Here is a 20,631-nt window from a genome sequence, read left to right as displayed (position 1 = left end):
TAAACCGATCGCTGCGATCAATAAAGAATACGACCCTTAGACAATCGGATAGATCAAGTTGCCCTCATCGATTATTTAGCGAGGGACACGTAGCTCGGATTTTCGATATTAAGACGCTCATTTTCAGGGTGTCTATAAAAATCATTCGAAAACATTATTTTATTTTGTACCTTTCTATTTAAATAAGAATTCATTCTAAAAACGTTCAATATTAAAATTTGACTTTTAAAGTGTTCGAATAATCGTTCTGTCAGAATATTTCCGGTAAACGCGGTCGGACGAAATGTACAAACGAATGACTTTTGTCCCCGCTTTCGGCCCAGTGATGCCAGGTCGAAAATTTTTAAAGGTTCCGGCATCTAAAGCGTGAAAAAGTTTGTACAGGCAATTAATTAGATTTTCACGTAGTAACAGCGATATTTTCACGCTTTTTCGCCTTTTTCCACTGTAGCTTCGTACCGCGTTTCACCATTTTTACTTCCGTCGTGCTATAGAAACGAAAAAAAATATGCATAGAGATATTGTTACTACAAACGATATTCTTTCAAACAATATCACGTTTACAACATTATTACATATACACACTGTTAAATTCATAATGTTAAATTATATCCAGTTTGAGATATTTTTAATTATTTCTATAAGTCACCATTGCTTTCACTCAATATATGTCACTTAAGTAAAACAATGGAGTTAAACAATTTAACTCAAGAAAATTTATTAAATTTGATTCAAATTTAGTTTATTATTTACTAAGTGCGTACATTAATATGGACATTGTTTGAGACTAATGACTTGAGACTAACAGAAATGGATCTATTTGTATTTTGAAAGTAAACACGAAAGTAAAAAATAGTAAAATGTTATTTAATTCAAAGGATTACCATTGCTTCTGTAATATCTGACAGTGCAGAATATTAAATATTACGAAACGTAAAGTAATAGGAACTCGTATTTTTTAAATCTCTTCCGCGGTTTATGTTTTAATACCTCAGTTTTTAATCCCCGAAATCAGGATAAAAAGAATTCAAACGACTGACACAGGTTTAGCCTATATTGATCCAAAATCCGTCGTGCGATTTATCAAAACGATCGTGAATGATACTATTCAATTTTATCATTAGACCGACATGTGGAGCATTTCGCGTGCATTATTAAGCCGCCATTCCATGAAACTTCTCGAAGGTTGATTACCGCGTTATTATTATCCCCCGAGACCGAGGCAACTCGTCCCATTCACGCCGGGTATCGCATAGTAATATCGCGATTAAGGGAGAATCGATCCTGAATTTTATCATGCTGGTAGTAACACGCGCGGAGATACTCCATAGTCGATACGCCATAAAATTTCTTCTCTCGAGGGTGACATTTTTCTCTCCCCCACCTCCTTGTTCTTGTCTAGGCTCTTACGTGATTTTCTTGATGCGTTGTACAGCCTCCTATTTCTTCCTTGACTTTATCGGAGTACACTGGAGGTCGGTGACCGTATTGAATATTCGGATTCAGTTAGATCAGAATCCACGCCCTCATAATTCTGTATAATTCCTTTATTCGCGGCGACTTCTCGAGATCGTTAGGCGAACCCTTCCTTCCTGCGAAAGCCTCGTAGTCCGGCGCTTCTTCTTCTTCCTCGACTCAAGTCGGCGAATGCGGATGCATTTTGCATAAAATGCATATTCATCACACGCGAAAAGAAGCGTCTCTCGCGACCACGTCAAGCTATTCCATTGTCCGGGTATCGGTATTAACGGAGAAAGGAAAAACGAAAAATATTTTAAAAAAAAAAAGAGAGATAGAAAAAAGTGCAAAAGAAAGTTTCAGCGGTGGAGTTTTCCTCGATAAGAATTTGGCGAGTGGATCGTTTGTCATCTTCAAGGCTAAATATCTTGGACACGGGATCGTTATTATACGAGAAGCGAGGAAATAGTTTGGGAAATGGTCGGGATACTTGCAACGGGTCTTTATAAATTTCAGTACTTTTGCGTGCCATGTTCGCTAGAAAATACATATTCATCTCGGCTCGCCTCTGTAGAGGGTGCATCCGTAATGGAGACGAAAGGGACAAGAGGGATCCGCTTGGATCTGCGTACATTTCGCCGGACGTCCACATGAATGGCGAGCAATATCGATCAGTCAAGGCAAAGAGGTTATCCGGGCACAGGCAGCTGTTTCCGAAAGACCCCAATTCAATTTCTACTTCCAGCGCGATGTGTGTTACATTTTATAGGTCATCGGACACCTCTGTGTATACGTAACAAGGTACATTACACGTTCGACATCTGTATCGCAGGTGTTCGTTCCTGTCGTTTCATATTTCATCCGGAAGGTGCGGACGAAATGACATATTTGCGGAGGCTCTCGCGCTAACTTCTCCGTTGAAAATATTTGTTTTCCCGAGACACCCCGCAAATGGAAGGGCCGCGTGATAAAGAGAGCCCCCGAGAGTAAGGGGCGGGAGGAGGAGGAGGGTTGTTAACGCCGCTAAAGTCGGGGTGAATGGCCGAGACCGGGGTCGCGGAGGCCGAGGGAGAATATCGTGATCGCGCGCGATGCGCGTCGGGGAATGAAACCTCCTATTCGTTCTCTTTCAGTAACGAGAGCGAGAGAGAGAGATGGAAAGGAACAATATTTATCTTGCTCCGCTTCGGAGACGATATTTTTTCGCGCCGTAATTTTAACGATCAACGGATAGATGATTCGGCGGGAGATTTATTAAAGTCGCGGTTAATTTAATATTTGTCATAAAGAGCTTTCACTTGGCAATTTCATCACGTGTATTATAATTGAAAGCGCGGCTATGTATATCTAGACGTGCCAGTCTTCACTCGAGAAATCTTTTTCTTGGGTATTTGCTCCTCGGAGTGAGAAAGTCGAAAGTATGCCAATTGATCGGCGATCGCGAATGCCGCTGTAATTTCCTAAAATATACCTATCGTTTATTGGAGAATGCGAAACTCACTAAAAAATATTCCCTCCGCTTAAAATGAGCGTAACCGAGCGTGCGAGATGGTTTAACGTGACCGGTTACGCTTCTTAGCTTATCGAGCCGTGCCGTGACTTCCTTAAAGAAGGTTCGTACAAGTTCCTTAATTGGGTGCGGAAGTCGGAAGTCGTAACGCGAGCCCTTCGCTCGTCACGAGAAGGAATATCGAGCGATACGTGCGTTTTTTCCTTCATGCGTTTTAAGCGAAGGAAAAAAGATCGCGTGTCACGCGTGCACCGAATAAACTCACTTGACAGTCATATCAGTCACGGTGGAATTAAATATTAGTCCGCAAGATTATGGAGGAAACGTAAAGAGTGTTGGCGTGACGTTTTCAAATACGTTCTCGGTCACGCCGCGTATTTTAACCCGCTTAATTGAAAATTTATTTGCGATAACAATTGGCTCGCTCGTTCCGACTTTATTGATCCGACATTATTCGAGAAAGAGAAAGAGATCCCCCCCCCCCCCCCCCCTCCCCGGGTGTACTAATCGCGGAAGATTCACATCCCAAGTACTCTATAAACCATATACCGGTGAGATAATCCAACGAGAATCAAAGGTAGTTTGTGGAAATTACAGCTTACACGAATGCAACCGAGTAAAGATTTGATCAAAGCGTGTATAACGGAAAGGAAGATCGACGACGGAACGCATGACGCCACGATTCTCTTTGAACCGAATTACTCGAGACCCGAAATTGTCGTTACCGAGACTTCGTCGAGCTTTCGCGAAACCGATGATCGAGCAGCGCATAACGTTACAGTCGTGACAGCAAGCAAATTGCAGCGAGATAATTAACGGAGCCGGTGTGCATAAAGCGATGCTTCGCTAAATAATCAAACTGAAAAACAGATTAATAAAAATAAGATGGAAAACGCAAAATTTTTCTCTACTCCAGTACCAGAGATAAACATTTTCTCGTTTCATTGAAAATAAATTTAATCGGAGCAAAATTCCTTTTTTTTTTAACTTCCAAGTCAATAACACTTTGTGTTATTAATATTGTGTTTGTTCTAATTGCGAAGATATCGGATGATACGTCTGTTGGAAATAATCGCGGAGCAAAGGAAATTGACGTACTTGGCCTCAGAACGCCATTACTCCGATTCCCGAGATCTCCGGCCGCTGAAACGAAGCCTAGGCGACCGGTATTTATCGCACGAATTAACGCACGGTGCATTTTACCGCGCATGCACGACTCACTTGCGCCGCAAAGCGGATTATTTATGGCGCCGTATCCTTCCAAGAGAACAGCCTGTCGCTAAGCGGCAAACTGTCATACGACTCGCTTCTTTCCTCTCCCTTGTTTTCCCTACGTTCTCAATAACAGATTATATCGTATAATGGTCTCCGATCGTCAGTGATTTTCATCAACTGTTATCCGCGTTCAAAAAGAAATTTGAGAAAAAATATATAAATTTCTGCAGAACACTGTTCAGGCATTAGCCGTCGTGATAATTCGATATTATATAAAGTTTAACCCTCCAGAGTTGACGCTAAAATCTGTAACATACATTGAGAAAAAAATATCGAAATATTTAGAAACAAATGTTACTTGTGATTTTTTTTTCAATATTTATTGATTATAAAATAATTTTACTTTGACGAAATATACGGTTCTGTGAAATATATCTCATTTTTTCTACTAATTGTAAAAACATAAAATAAAGGATTTATCTTGTATATCTGCTAGAAATAAAATTTTATTTCACCGTGTTTAAATAAAGATTTATTTCAATAAAACATTGTAAACAAATTTTTAAATATTTTTTTCTTAATTCAATTACTGATGCTTATTTAGCATGAGTTAAATAGCTCTATATAACTCATTTAACTTATATCACATAAGAGATACTAATTTAAAGAAACTAAAGTAGTACAACTCGTGTCTATAAAAAGGAATGAGTACTAAGTATATTTTAATGAGAACAATCCAAAGGAGGGTTCCTAAAAATTTGCTCCGAGCCAACACTTAAAAAAAACTAATTTCACAGTGTTTTTTGGTGTATCTAAAAGAGAAAAATAATACTTATATTTATAATACCGAGAGATGTATTCCTACTTATAAGTAACCTATATAATATTTTTTAACTTTTTCTGTACATTAGAAATACCTACATGTTATACAAGAATAAACAAAAATAAGGCCTAACAAAGAATGATTTAAAAAATGTTAATACTTTTTATTAAAAAATGATTGTAGTGTATAAGTATGTATGCAAAATACATATAAAAATGAGTATACGTATATGCATTTATATAGATATTAGAATATATACAAGTCTGATCGTACAGAAATAAAGAAAATTGAAACATAATGTCACGTATACATTATGCATTCTGTATGACATTTTATTGTTATCAGCAATTTTTTCAATACTTCCCTACTACTTTTGATTATAAATATTATTTTTCTCTTTCAGATACACCAAGAAACACCGTGGAATTAGTTTCTTAGGTGTCGGCTTGGGGCAAATTTTGATCATTTTTAGTCACTCATTTTTAGATCCTCCTTTGCAGATGTAATAAAAAAAAATTGAATTATTTGACATTTTCAATAATTAAGTGGATCCAATAGATTCACTGTCAGCTCTGGAAGGTTAATATGCTTCTTCGAGTAGATTGTAAAGGGCAGAGGTTCTCGCGACGTCCATCATCCTCGTCGACATCGAGCCAAATTATTAATCATCCGTGTAATAATTAAGAAGTCTTTCAACGACAAAGGGAATGTGTTCCATACTATTGTGATAAATTTTTGATGAAGTCTCTGTTATCGTGTTGCTTTCATTATACATGTAATACTCGGTCTTTCGATCAAAATTCATTATATATAAAGAACGTTAAATGTTCGAGCTCCATTGGGAGATTTGGAAAATAATCGATTACAAGGATTTCTACGATAAAGCTTCAACGAACCGTTTCGTCTATGCTGCTGCTGACGAGTTTATTCGCGGTTGGTCGAATTCCACCCTACTTCTCTTCGTGTTCCCAGAGGAACGCTTGCACCAATATCCAGTGTCAGAGAACGATGGAGAAGAACATTCGCGCTTCTGCGGGAGAAAAAGAGAGAAAGAGACAAAGAGATAAACTCAGTGAGATGAAGAAAAAGAAAATATTTTGTTCGACTTTCTCTCTCGATTTCTCAGCAAAAGAAAAAAAAAAGAGCAGACTACCGTAATTATACGTTCCCTCAGTGCCTGGGTGGATCGTGCATGCGCGGGTTACGATAAATAAAACTTTCGATCTTCATAATCACGCGCGAGAGAGTCCTTCGCGTTACGTAATATCCTTAACGACATAAGCGATATAACAACTTCCAATGTGGATTATAAAAATATTCAATCTTTGTCGTACGAACTAGTTAACCTATTGATATGTAAACTATCGATATGTAAAATTGATATGTAAAGTCACGGACCAATGTGATCCGCATGCCGCGTGAATCCACGAGGCGATCGCGTTCGTCTCGCAGATCCGCGTCTCTCTATTTTATTTTGGCCGGCGTTATTGTAACTTTTGTGTTTGCGTGTACGTGTGTATAGCGTAGGTATTTGTGTGTGTGTGTGTCATGTTTTGTATACGCTTACATGTTTGATAATGTAATAACAAGACGCTGGCCTCGTATGCATCCGCTAATAAACGGCGCCTGTACACTTTCATCAGCGCATTATACCTCTTTATCGAGAATAAAGGAATCGATAATCAATAATAAATTACTTATCCTTGTCAGGGTCCCCAAAGAATATCGCTGATCGATACGATGTAATCCCGAAGAGTCTACACTGGTTGGCGATGTCAGTTGTTCGATTCGAGGTTAATTCCATCGATAGAGATATATCTCTTGAGCGAGGACGACAGGGCATTTGATTTAGAACGATCATGCCCGCCGCTGGATGCACGCGCGACTCGCGTCGCGTAACGAACGAGTCCGGATTTTCCACGATGGTTATTCCTCCGGCCAGCCGAGATCCTCTCCGACGAGTTCGTAGAAGCGTTGATTGTGCTCGTTGAAGAACTTCCTCAGTTTCGTCACGACCATCGGACTGACGCGCGGATGACGCCTCCCCTTGCTCTCCTTCAGACATTTTTCCGAAGTATCGTTTCTCAGGCAGTAGAAGCCCTTGGTGTGGTTAAAGTAGAAGTTGTGCCGACCGATACGCGGTTCCAGCCCGAGGAAATTCTCGATTCGGCGCAGCTGAGGCACCGGATCCTCGATCAATTGATCGCCATTTACTATGAGAATCTGCTCTCTGGGGAACACTTCCAGCCAACGATGCATATAGGTGTGATAGAGGGATATGGCGACCGGTCTGTAGGACTCGTTGATGGTACCGTCGGGTCGCATAACGAGTTTGCTGCTGCTGCTGCTGCTGTTGTTGCTGTTGTTGCGGCGTACCGTTGGTCAATGTGGACGCGGTTGCAGCGTGCGTGCGTAATTGCGTGTAGTCCGATATCGCCCGGGTGACTGGTTCTCGTACGATCAGCAGCAACTTGACGCTGCCGTTCATCGCGCGAATTCTCTCAGGCACTTCGGGCGTAACGAAGTAGCTAGGACTCTTCTCGATCGTGATCTGGCCTTTAAAGGAGTAGGGCATTTTCCGACGATACCATTCCAGACCCTTTCCGTAATTGTCGTCACGATCGAAGAAATGAACTTCGCCGGCAGCCTTCTGTATTTGCGGGTGCAGGAAGAGCATCTCCAGCAATGCCCTTGTGCCGCACTTGCGTACGCCGATTATAATGGCCTGGGGAAGATGGCGATTCGTGCGCGGGAAGTGAACTTTGGAGTTGGTGAAGAGAAGAGGCGGCGTCGCGTGTACCTACCGTAAATCCATCATACATGGCAGCAAAGTTCTGTCTTTGGAAATAGATAGTGACACGAAACACGTACCTGAGAGACCAGCTCGACCGTGCGTCCTTCGACGGCGGAAACCGCGTGAAGGCTGTAAACGGCGCTGTCATAGAGTATGTGGAAGGTGAGAAAGAGAGACAGCAGGGCGACTGATAGAAAAGCGACGGCCATTTTCGATCTAGATATGCCGACCACCAAAATGCAATCCGATGCGTCACCCTCAGCCGGCCTCATAGCGGAGCGGGGCATCCACCTGCGGCAGACATCGAGAAACGGCTGTCTCGCCTGTGATATTCAAAGTACTTACCGACTCGGCTCTCTCTCGAGAGAGCACGGAGTCTCATTCTGAAAGGTATCCTCGTCGGTTTCCAAAGGGCAATCGCGCTTTTTTTTTCTCTCGTTTTTCTCTTCTCTTAGCACGCAACAGCGCCATTAGTTACGGACGACGTCTCTAATCTATTCTTTCTTCGCCGAGGCGCGGTAGGAATGATTAAGTCTCACCGTGATTGCCGATTATTACAGTCCACCGTGCACGCGGACACGGTGCACGGATATCCCCACAGACGTCTAATTTGCGGGCCATTACAACTTCAGTTTCAAGATCCGATTTATCGGAAACGAATTAGGGGGAGTGTGACTAATACATTATTTAACGCAAGCAGCTTATTTTCTGTATAAAATTCTAATTAAGGGAATCGAAACAATTTCGGGCCACCGCAGTGGCTCGTGACCGATAATTATGCAGCTGATTGGCATTTACACGAACGCTACGGTTGCCGGTGCAAATTTATCGCGGGAACGCTCGCGTGACAGACGAACAAAGCGGTTGTCAATGCCGTGCTCGCTAATTTCGTTCTCCATTGAATGCGGGCTCAAAAGCATCGATCGGTGGATTTACCGGCGTTTCACGAGTCATACGTTAGGATTTCGCGGTTCAACCTGTGAACGATAAATCATCGACCCGCATGCTGTCCCGTAAGCGAAAAATAATGGGCGATTAAGTTGGTCCCGCCCAATAAAATATGTATTACATATTTATCGTTGTATCTTTTCCAATATCGTATTCACTCTCTTAGTTCTGTTCAATAGTGACATAATTTTAAAATATTAAGTTTTTCAGAAAAAGAAAAAACCTATATTTTTCGACTTAATCAATGACTGATCAAATAATCGCGGAAAAAAAGAATGGACTCACCTGGAAACATGATTTAATGTCACTTTTGTTTCACAACCTTTAAAACCCTTTTGAGTTATGACGATATTGATATCTTATTATACAAAAAATTATAACAAATCCGGAATAATTCGTCAAAAGTAACATAACTCGAAATATTATCAACAGTTTATATTTACTTTCATCAGCTAAAATGATCCATTCAAGATGAAACAATTTCTTCTTCAAGCTTTATTAATCACAAAACTGTCTCAATGTTCTCTGTAGAAGATTCCGTTTTTCACTTACAAAACCGACAATTTTAAAAATACGTGTCTCTTGTAGAAGATATTATGATCTCTTCGAAAACCTTAAGAATCACACAAGTACTATTTGAACGAACTGTGAAGTTAAATTAGTTAATTTATTTTTGATGATTGACAGAATAATCATTACCTAACTCGTTCACGGTAATAACATGAAAATCACATTCTTTGAATTATGTCACTTTAAAGTAAGGAAATGATATTATCGATAATTATATTGTACTACATCACGGTTTCTCGCCCTTATCGCCGCTGGTGACGTTCGATAACAAAAATTGATAAGAAACGGTGGTTCTCGCGTTCTCAACTTGCCTCGGATTACATTTGTTAACGTTGCTTGAGATGAGATATTTACAGCATCAGCGCGCAACAGGCATGTAAATTACGTTCTCACGTGAATAAAGATCCCACGATGGCGAAAGTCGTCCACATCTCAAGCGTAGCCCGAAAATGAATCAAAATTCACAAGTGACGAAACTTGTAGTCGAGAGCTCTTAAACTCCGAATAGCTAATGAACTTCTGAAACGAGACGCTGGAGGACGAGAAGTGGAGGGAGACGGGTCAGAGTAGCGAAAGATCGATCCGTTATAAATGATGCAGAAAGGTCGGTACCCCTGAGACAGAGCGCAATCTAAATTTGATGTGGCTACATTTTGTATTCCGATGTAATAGCTTCTCTAACGTTTACCGCCGATACGCCTCAGCAACGTTACATCATTGGTTTCACGTTGATTTGTCAGAAATAATCGCGTATACGTACGTAGCGCGTGTCTCGTCTCGTCGTTTCGGCTTTAATTGCAACTCGGATCGCTATCGCTAACGAAGTCGTTCTCTCTTCATCTTGTTACTCCGTTTACATCTCTTCTCCCGCGCGTGTCCGAAAAATCTTATAAAACCGCGCACGTTCGAAAGAGATTGCTGGTATTTACGGGTGTTTTCCTGGACTTCCTTTTTTATCCGCAACAAGATACTTGACTTGTTACGAACGACTCCGCGCGTATCGTGTGTAATCCAGACGCTCTTTAATATTACATTTTTATAACAAGCCTCTTTGTCTCTTCGCTCCGGAAGTTTGGGACACGCCCGGAATAATATTCGCGTCATAGTCGACTCCCTATGGCACAACGGGAGCCATTTGACGTGCAAGTTTTCTAGCTAAAATTTGCTTTGTGCCATGGCGCGTTATCGCGTAGCGTGGGCATGATGGTGCCGCGACGCAGCAGGCCGAGGTGTTTTCGTGGGAAATACGCGGCCCGTGTTATTCGGACAAATTGCTATTTCCAGAGTTGCCTTCCGCGTCGTTGCACTCCTCGCGATGCTCGCACTCGTCACTATCGAAACGACTCGCTATTTACTTATCACCACCGTACCGTGTATAATCGTATACGACCAGGCAAAATTTATATGACGCGTTAACGTAACTTTCTGGATGAACACTTCGAAGATTTTACTTTTAACGGGCATGAAATTTCATATCCTGTTACAAAGATAACTACGTGTTAGATATATAAAAGAAGGATTGCGAGAGACGATGATCTTCCGTGCCGTTAAAATTGAATGTTCTATCTCGCGAGCTAGTTCAATGAATGTAGCCGCGGAAAGCAGCAATTTTCTCGTTCGGAGGACAAACGCGGAAACTTTAATTAACTAATTACATACGGTTTCTCTAGCCGCGGATTCCGCAAGATTTCGAATTGCAATGTAATTGAATCGAGCACAAACGAAGAAGAAATATATTGAAATATGGCTCCCATATAATTTTAGTCTTAATTAATATTCACAGGTTCAGTGGATCCGGACATTTTCATCAACACCGTTGTAAAAAATTGTGTATGATAAATATTTTTCATAATTTTAAGCTACGTATGATTTTATTTCTTGTGTTTTGATCCTCAAAATAAAAAAATTGTTTAATTACATTAACTTCAAGCAAAAAGATACAATAATTTAAAGTATATTGAACCTGCGAATACTAGAACAGGACGACACTGATAATAACTTTCAATGTACATTTATTCATTCATAAAATGAAAACTATTGTATGTATTCGCGTAATTTTTTTATAATAGCTAATGTTATTGTTACTTGTCACTGAGGTATTTTTGGTAGTGCAAAATAAAAATTGAAAATAAAAGTTATAAAAAATTAGTAATAAATTAAAAAGGGAAAAACATTATTTCGATGGAAATGGATATTTTAGTTCTTTTAATCTCATAGATCCCATTTACAGAAATTATTTAAAGATGTTTCGAAAAAGCTTATCAATCTCGTCCCAGTCTACGATACAGTTAAGAAAATTTCGGAGCAAATACCTATTAAGGTTATATTTCGATCGGAATTTTTTTGATACTCACAAGACATCTAAGAGGGATTGAGGAGACCACTCTTGACGAGGCCGTGCCTTGTTGGGCATTTGCGTTTGTTTGTACGTTCACATTGTTGGAGTTCCTAAAACAACGTGAACCATCTTGTTAGAAATATATTAGACAATAACTCTCTCTCATATCTTTTGACATATTAAAATAATGTGACTCTTGTGTCACGATTACGTATTTTAAATTTAATATTGGTGTTCAACGATGCTCGCCGTTGCAAGACAATTTTAAGTTTTGCAGACTATTTAATAAATAATAATTGCATGCGTAGTTTTTCGTGATGACAATAGGGGCGTTAGGATGGTGCTATGGGAAATCAAACGCTTTTCAAGAGCTCCCTTGGTGACCCAGTTGCGACTCACCTCGCTGACTCGAAACTTGCATAGGGCGTAAATAGAATCACTCGGTGGAATGGCAACTTTTCTCATTCTAAACTGTCTGTTCGAGCATTGTTAAAAGCTCTGTAAATATACGTAAGTACATCTCAAATATGTTTTATAATTTTGTGTCCTCTATTGTGTCTCATATATATATTTTTTTTTTCCTAATCACATCTCAAGCCGCGTAAGATTCATCGTAGATTTATATCGCACCGCGTTATTACATCGACAGTTAAGGTTCTTACCTCTAAAGCACCGTGCTTCCGATACCTTTAAAACACCGTAAATGTTCCATTCTCCGAAGAGAAACGAGAAACGATATCGATTTATGTCCTATACGTTTCCGTGTCTTTATGTCTTTCTCATAAATAAGCGGAGATTGCGTTTCTACGGAACAACCAATTCCTTATCAAGTATATCCAGACTTTTGTTCATCGAGTGCACCCTTTGGTGCAAAACGACGCGACGGTGCATAAACACGCGTATCCATTTATCTACGACATTACGACGCGTGTACCATTACGCTCGTTGATATATCGTCGTGTAGTTCTATCCGAGGGCGAGACATCTATGTATCTACATACTTGCGTTTCTCGTGTTGGCGCGACACGCGTCGAGAATGCATAATACATAAAATATTGATATGAAATATAAAAAAAAAAAAGATAAAATAATAATACAGATAGAGAGAATCGAATTTCCTAGCACTGGCCTTGAATACATTCCAGGAACGTATATCGATTAGATAATGTACTTGACAGGTTGCTCCGGCTGTCGATTCGTTTTGCCACGTAACTATTTTCATCTACGTCAGTCTGGCGACCGTCTGACCGTTGCACGAAATAACAAGGACACGTCGCGACGCCTCGTCTCGCGTCGCGTCGCGTCGCGTCGCGTTGGGGAATGAATCGATATATTGAATGCACGGTCGCGGGGATGAGTATGATGTAACTCATGACATTCTTCCGCTTGCGTAACATCGACCCTCCGCGAGACGACAAGAGCGTGGGTAGAAGGTAGAATTAGCGACGAGTATTATACGGAAACTAAATTACGCTCTATTTATCGTCGAGACGCTTGTCGTGCCATCCGGATGTCCCGCTCGCTTCGTTTACTCCGAGGTTTACTCTTTGCAAAGTTGGGATATCCTTGACAAACTGGATATCGTCGTCAGAGATGGATAAGATGATCTTATGCATGGAAATGAGGAATTAAAGCAAAAAAGATATTAAAAATTCAGAATCTAAACGCTGCGTTTGTCCCTCGACGAACCAAAAAAGATAACCGTCGGTATTCCTTCGAGGTTGGTTTTTACTCCTCGAGTATGTTATCCTGAAAATTAACTTTAGATTAATCAAACGATACTTGACTGATAAAAAACGTAATAACGACAATGTTGCATGTTTAAATAATAGTAACAGCGGTTAAAACGGTAGTAGATATCGATCATACATTTTCTACCCGATATCCGTTCGCATTTCGCATCGAGGACGAAAGACTATTATTTTCACATTAACAGCTGTAATGTTACCAAATAGATTGACGATGATTCAAAGAATAAATGCAAATTCCAGTAGATTGCATGAATTTCTGGACAGTGTGTCTATGTGAATCGTTCGAGGGTTACCGGTACTTTAACAACCGCTTTGGAAGTTGCCAGTCGATGTGTCCGAAGCACGCGAAAACGGTAAAAGTTCGGCCGCCGTGCCGGTAACAGCACAGGTAGGCGGCTACGCCTGCAAATCGATATCTTCCCAGAAACTTCCAAGTGTGTGTGTCGTGAATTTGACAAATCGGCTAAAACGGAGCGAAAATATTTTCCCATCGACCACGTGAAGGTGCATGAACATGAAAAACAGCATTCTGTTCTTGCATAGATGATAATATAATGTACAGTCTTGAATCTAATATAATCCCAAGTCGGATATAATCCGGCTTTAAAATTAAAGTAAAAATAGCGTCTGCACGTGACAAGACACATTCACGTTACCGCGGAGATTTGGAGTTGCTAAAGGATCAGCGATTACGCGGATTGCGCTCGAAATTGAACATCGCCAGATAAGACAGCCTGGAACAAGTTTGACGAAAACGATCGTTTAAATAACGGTACGGTAATCGAGATTCGCGACCAAACTTACTTTCTCTTATCGAAGGGTCAAATTATTCTGCGGGCCAATGAAAAGGCAGCATTGCCGAGATAACGTGCCATTTGTTAGCAAAGGGATGCCCGTTCCTATTATAGATAAACGTTATCTGTGCCGCGGCTAAGCTTCGTAAGCGTACATATAACTATAGAATCAAGCACAAATCCATGTCTCTTACGAAGCCAAATGAGGCAAAAGGTTGAGGAGTCCTTCAAAAAAGATTCAATTGCCTTAACTGATTTTAGAAGCTGACGAGTGACTTCTTCTAAGTTCAACACGATTTCTGGGATCTGCACTCTGCAGTCTTATGCTCTCTCTCTCTCTCTTTTCTCTCTCGTGAAAGATACTTGACATAGATTTCGATTTCATCATCGAGTGCCCTTCATCGACACACTTCTCCTACATAACCCTAAAAGCGGAGGTCAAATGTTCAAAGGTTATATACTTTCAATATATATAGTAAACCTTGAACTTATATTCGACTCTTTTTCCACGTTTGAATTCTGTAGATTTTACATTTTATCCCGATCACTTAGCGTGCCTGTTGAAATCCGCTAAAATATCCCGACCGCAAAACGTACGCGAATGTAAATCGATATTTTTTTCGTATTTCACCTCGCGCGCGAGTTTACTTTGCAGTTGTAAATTCTTAATTTAGCACGAATCTAGTTTAAATTCAGTGGGACGCGTACCTGCAAGCACGAATTCGAACATAGCGTGAACGAAGCTTCGGCCACAATTCGCATAATCGATGTTGCAAACCCGATTATGGTAATTTGCAGGGTTAGATACAGCTCACGCTTTAAAACTTTAGAAAGCAGTCGGTGCTGTTGCAACTAGAACGCTTCGGTCTTTTCAAGGACAGAGACGCGTTCCGTTATCTCGGAGTATCCTTTGACCTTTTCATCCACGTTATACCCGTACAGTCATTCGGTTATTTAGTATATCCGTTTACATAAATAACGTATAGATGTCTATGATATTAAAGGTGCACTGACGATGAAGATCTCAGAGAGATTTTCCCCGAACACGCATAAATGTTACAGGTTAATGTCATATCGGTTTGTCTTGTCCCTAATATAAAGACATGATTTATTTTACGACAAGTAGAAAAACGAGATTTCACTTCAGCGCGTGTGCGTTAATATCGGATAATTGCGGCGTGATCGATATACTCCGCGGTAGAATCTCTCAACATCATCTCGCCGCGAATTATGTAATTATTCATATAACGCGAGTGGCGTTAAAGCATCCGTTACGTTTGACCAGAAAATCGATAGAGCGTTACACCAATCATGTCGTAAAGAAGCATATCAGATAATGATATTTGAACTGTTCATACAAACTATGTATATCTGAACCGAGACTAAGGTCTACAGAGTGAATTTTTCAGTAATTGAAATCGGAGTCTACCTTCTCTCGCGGAACTAAATTGAGTTTATTTAATAATTGACTGTATATTTTATGTTTTATCTTTGAGAGACTTTTAATAATCGCTCAAATTTTCCAAGAATGGAGAGATTAAGAGATTCGAATTATTCCCATGTTTCTCGTTATTCGAAATAAGATACGTACAAAAGGAAAAAAAGATCAATTATACATAACAGGATGACTCCGATGATAACGCTTGTACGTATTTGTATGTAAAAACAAGACGATTTCCCCACAGGGAGAACATACTAATTGCTACTGCTTAGTAATTCCGAGAACGATAAAGCTGAAAGCGATAAAAATTATGCTTCATTTACTCTCTTGGAAAAAAGAAAAAAGATAACGGGAGATATCTTCGGATAGGAGATCGTTCGAATCTCCTGTTCTAAATCGCACAAGGATTACATTTTCGTCGAGAGTCGGAGGTCAGGGATCGCTGCAGGTCGAGTGTGGGACGTCGGGCGCAGACCTCTTCGTGACGCATTCATTAATCGGTTGCGTAGGAGAATCGAGCCGTACACGTGCGCGCGTGAGCGGAGTGTCGTAAGCACACCGACGATCGAGAGGGTGGTAAACGTAAGCGTAGTAATAGTAGAGGGGTAGTAGTAGCGACGCTCTACTACATTCTGCCCTGGCTTATTGCCGCCCGACTGATAGAAAGAGAGAGCGCGTGCGCACTCGTCGCTGCATACGGCCACTGAGTCAAGGTCTTGTCGACTGGCGATCGACCTGACCTCGCTTTTCTCCTTAAAATGAGTAACCGATGACGAAACATCGATCAGAAGCACGCAAATGCGTGTGACAAATGCTACTCGACATCGTTTCGAGAGGGCTACACTGAGAGAAATGTCTGGTTGATAATGGAATCATCGGAAGATTCTCATTATATATCAATCGGAATTTCGGTTAGCTGAATTAGAATTCTAGTAAATTTAACCAGAAATTTCTAATCCATTTTCAACCAGAATTCAAATTAAACCACAGGATATTTTTTTTTCAGTGTATATTTGCGCTAGGAACATCATTCATTTTTTCGAACGATAGTACCGTTCATTTCCCCATTTTATCAATTTTTATTATTGATCCTCTTGATTGCTATTTCATAGTTTGTGTAAGAGATACGTAAATGAGATATACCGATCGTGAGTGCGTGTCGAATTAACAAGCTGCCTCGTCCGCTGCGAGTAGTAAGAGTCTATTATTGATCAGACGCACGTAGCAGCTCCCACGCGAGGAGGACGAGCGTGGGTGACACAAATTAGCCCAAATACATTTGTAAACGTATCCCGGTTATCCAAACTGCGAACGAGCTGCGGTTCGAATCGACATACACACACTCTCCCACGCTTCGCGTAAAAGGAGATTTGCATGATTCCTTTTACTTAGCGTTTTTATTTTGTTGCCTGCCTTAACTGCACTAGATCGCCTTCAATCCCATTTTGTTCGATATTTCACTCGATATTTGATTAATCGCTAACAAGCACGCTTCGCTCATGAGAATTCTCGCATTGTTCGGTGCTTATATCCAAACGGGAACGCGTAGAATGCTCCGCGACGTACAGTAATCTAGTAACAGCAATAATAGTAAGCAATCTAGAACTAGTAAGCGAGGTTACGCTATGAAACGTAAGGCGCGAATGCTATAGGGATAAAATTATCCAATATTCTAGTGTAACAGCAATAATAATAAACAATCTAGAAAAGGTTACGTTACGAGACGTAAAACAATATCAAACGGCAAAATTTACCATTTTTATCAAGTGCTCGCGTCGCATCGTTCATAAATATTCATGAAAAAAAAATACATGTGCTGTTCAACTATCCGTTCGCGTTATTCACTGCATCGCTTATGTCCAGTTTTAATTAATTTCTCGCATTTTTTCCTCGGAAAAAGAAACGTAGACGAAGAAAAGAGGTAAATTCATTGCTGTTAAAGCGGACGAAATCATGAACATATCCCCGAGATACGTTCCCGATAATTCATTGGCCCACGTCAACGCGTTTACGAATTTATGAATATTGCTAAGAGCTGAAATCAGGTCGAGTTCATGGGTCAAAAGTTCATGTGTCTTTACAGTATATAATGTGGATCTTTTTACATGCGCGCGATGACATAATCGCGGATGATACCGCGATGCGTTCTTTGCGCAATACGATATTGCACGCTGGGGGAAAAAAGAGTCGGTCGTGCTGGAAATTTTATTCCGATAGAACGCGACTTTATCCTAACGATACTAATAACTATCCATTTTACACCCGTTCGTGCTTGGTAACCGAAGCGCTCTATTTTCGAAATTTAATGCACAGCAAGTTCGGTCGCGGTTCATAATTTGCTGCGCGCCGAGGCGCATATTATGCCGATGCATTATCGCGCGATAAAACGTTAATATAAGCTGCGCCCTTCCCGATGGGCTCGTGAGTAAACTACCACATTCTCGTTCACACGAGAGCACCCTATCCCTCACGTTTTCTCTTCTCCCTTTCTTAGGTTCAGTCTGTTACCAGGTATAGATGTCCGTAATCGAATCGCCGCGAAATGAAATCGAATTGGAAGTCGGAAACCACAAGGTGGAAGAAGGTTCTGCCTTGTGTGTGTCTCAATGCCGCCGCACTATATACGGAAAACGAACTTTATCGCTTCCTTCGGGGATCGGCAAAACGACGTCATTAGTTTTATTATTGTGCCTTATGGTAAATAGAAAGCGAGGCTGCGTGAATTCTCTCGCAGGGCGTTTTACGGCGGGTTCTCATTCGAGGAATGCTGGGAGTGTAAAAAAGGCTTTACGATGTTCCGCGCTCATGCATGCGAATCTATTTGGTCAACGTTAACTATTTTAAGGGCTTTAAAAAGACACTTACAGCACGTATATATACAAACATTTCGAGGGACAGTAATTTTCCCATTTCGATCATCAAGCGTGAAAATTGTTTTCGAGCTCGTTACGTATAGTTACGTTTTATGTGTATCCTGTAAAATTCATTATGTCAAATTATACTCAATTTCAGTTATTTTTAGTCATTTCTATAGGTCGCCTGCACTGTTCCTATTCAGTATGTCGTTAATTTAACTAAAATAACGGAGTTAAACAATTTCGCTCAAGAAAATATATTAAATTTGACTAGTTTATTATTTATTAGCGCAATACATTAATATAGACGTTGTTTACATTAAAATCAACCACAGGAATGGTTTGATTTGCTATACATTTTGATATATATGCAAGTTAAACAACAAAATGTTATTTAACTCGAGGGATTGGGTTATTATTGTTCATTTGATATCCAGTGAAATATCGTGTTATTCTTCTTTTCCCTTTCAAATAGGCAATGTTTAGAACTCATATGTAAGTAAGGATTTACAGTTTGTAACTCGTGCTGTGACCAGTCCAGCTGAACGTCACACCTCATCTAACTTTTGTTACGTTCTCGCTCTCATACAAGTAACGTCATTTCATGTAGGTGCCACTCGCGACCCGCTACAAAATACAATCCTGATAGCATCGGGGTCATTTTACCATCAGTTCCGCACACGAGGAGAACGCAATGGAAAAGGAGGAAATGGAATGTGGTCGGTACGGGAGAAGAGCTCCAGCCCAGGCAAGTCGACCTCAAATTCTTTCTAGAATGGGAAACGTCTCTGGACACGCTAGGATATTTCTTAAAATAGTCGGGCAATGTTTATGTACCATTTTTTTTATTAGTATAACCAGTACAGAATACACGCCAGCAAAGTTTAACCAAATATTTTAGAAGTTGCCCGTGCTACCGACTACCAAATCTCGCAAGAGACAGCAGTTAAACACGCGAATAGCTAACAATCGTTTACACTCTTTTTTGGAGCATATTTGAAATACTTTAAGACATATTTAGAACAACTCAGAAACAGGAAGGTTTAATATATGGAACGTGATGCAAATTTATTCCTTTGAGAACGACAGCTTAACGATGAAGAAGAAAATTTTGCTTTTTAGAGTCGCTGAATTCAATTTTGGTCTCAAAATTCTAAAATTTCACTTAAAAAAATAATTCTATTGTCGTGAGAAACTCGGTCTCAGGAGATTTCTCCGATATCGCTGAGTTTAAATGTATATCCTGAAAATGTCAAATTTCAAAAGGATAATAACCTCCAATGAAGGAGGATATAATATGACAGGTCTCATAATCAGAGTTTGGAATTCAGTTTGGAAATTAGTACTAACTATGTTTGCGTAACAATGCCATGATGAGAAATATAGCGAAACTGGAAACTTAATGTTACATATACCTACTTCACAATTAAAAAGTCCATAAAATTGAGTTTTATGTTGATAATTAGATCACTTTTTAATTTCCATTTGCCATTTTGAATTGATTATTAAACATTTTTTATTTTTGATTTCAGAATTCGAATAAAGCATTATCGAATTATCCATAAATAAAGTTTCATAAAAATCAAACGAGCAATTTACGAAATAAAAAAGGATAACTCTAAATGACTCTGCCTATGCACAAAAGGTTAAAGGGAAATTCTCGAAAGTAATAACAACACGCGGATGAAAATGTTTTACAAGAATGAGCATAAACACGATTATTGCATTGTTATCAGCGACCGCTGTTTAATACTATTCGCGTATAGAGGCTACGTGGGAGCGCGAATTAAGTTAATTATCGGGGAGTGCTTTCTTGTGCCGCTTCGCGTAACTCCACGCCGGCAAAAAACGTGCGAAAGTAAAGCCGCTTTAAAAGTGAGTTAATACTTTAACAATTGCGAAAAGTTTCGCATGGGTTCGGAGGGGAGGGAAGGAGAGCCCCGAAGCCGGATATTCCATACTCTACGTAGTTGCGCTTTAATCCATTCAGCCACCGGCTCAACTTCTCCCGGCCATTTTGCAACTTGCTCGTTAATGTTGTTTCGTGGGAATCTACTCCTTACGCGAATGGCTCACAGACAGGACGCATAATGGAAATAATCCATTCACTGAGCTCACTGAGAGAATGTCTGGT

General features: G+C 40.2%; 1 protein-coding gene across 1 annotated transcript in view; it reads right to left on the bottom strand.

The window, feature by feature from the left end:
• Positions 1-6,932: 6,932 nt before the first annotated feature.
• Positions 6,933-20,631, bottom strand: part of Hs3st-A (Heparan sulfate 3-O sulfotransferase-A) — a 37,621-nt gene continuing 23,922 nt past the window's right edge. Inside the window, 4 exon segments of the mRNA XM_018509468.1 lie at positions 6,933-7,338; positions 7,340-7,806; positions 7,878-8,091; positions 11,673-11,766. Coding sequence (XP_018364970.1) covers positions 6,933-7,338; positions 7,340-7,806; positions 7,878-8,091; positions 11,673-11,731 — 1,146 coding nt within the window. The 5' untranslated portion in view covers positions 11,732-11,766.

This window comes from Trachymyrmex cornetzi, unplaced genomic scaffold (genome assembly GCF_001594075.2).
Source record: "Trachymyrmex cornetzi isolate Tcor2-1 unplaced genomic scaffold, Tcor1.1 scaffold11, whole genome shotgun sequence".
In the NCBI taxonomy this organism is placed as follows: Eukaryota; Metazoa; Arthropoda; class Insecta; order Hymenoptera; family Formicidae; genus Trachymyrmex; species Trachymyrmex cornetzi.
The sequence above is the reverse complement of the archived record's forward strand: the minus strand, read 5'-3'. Positions and strand labels throughout refer to the sequence as shown.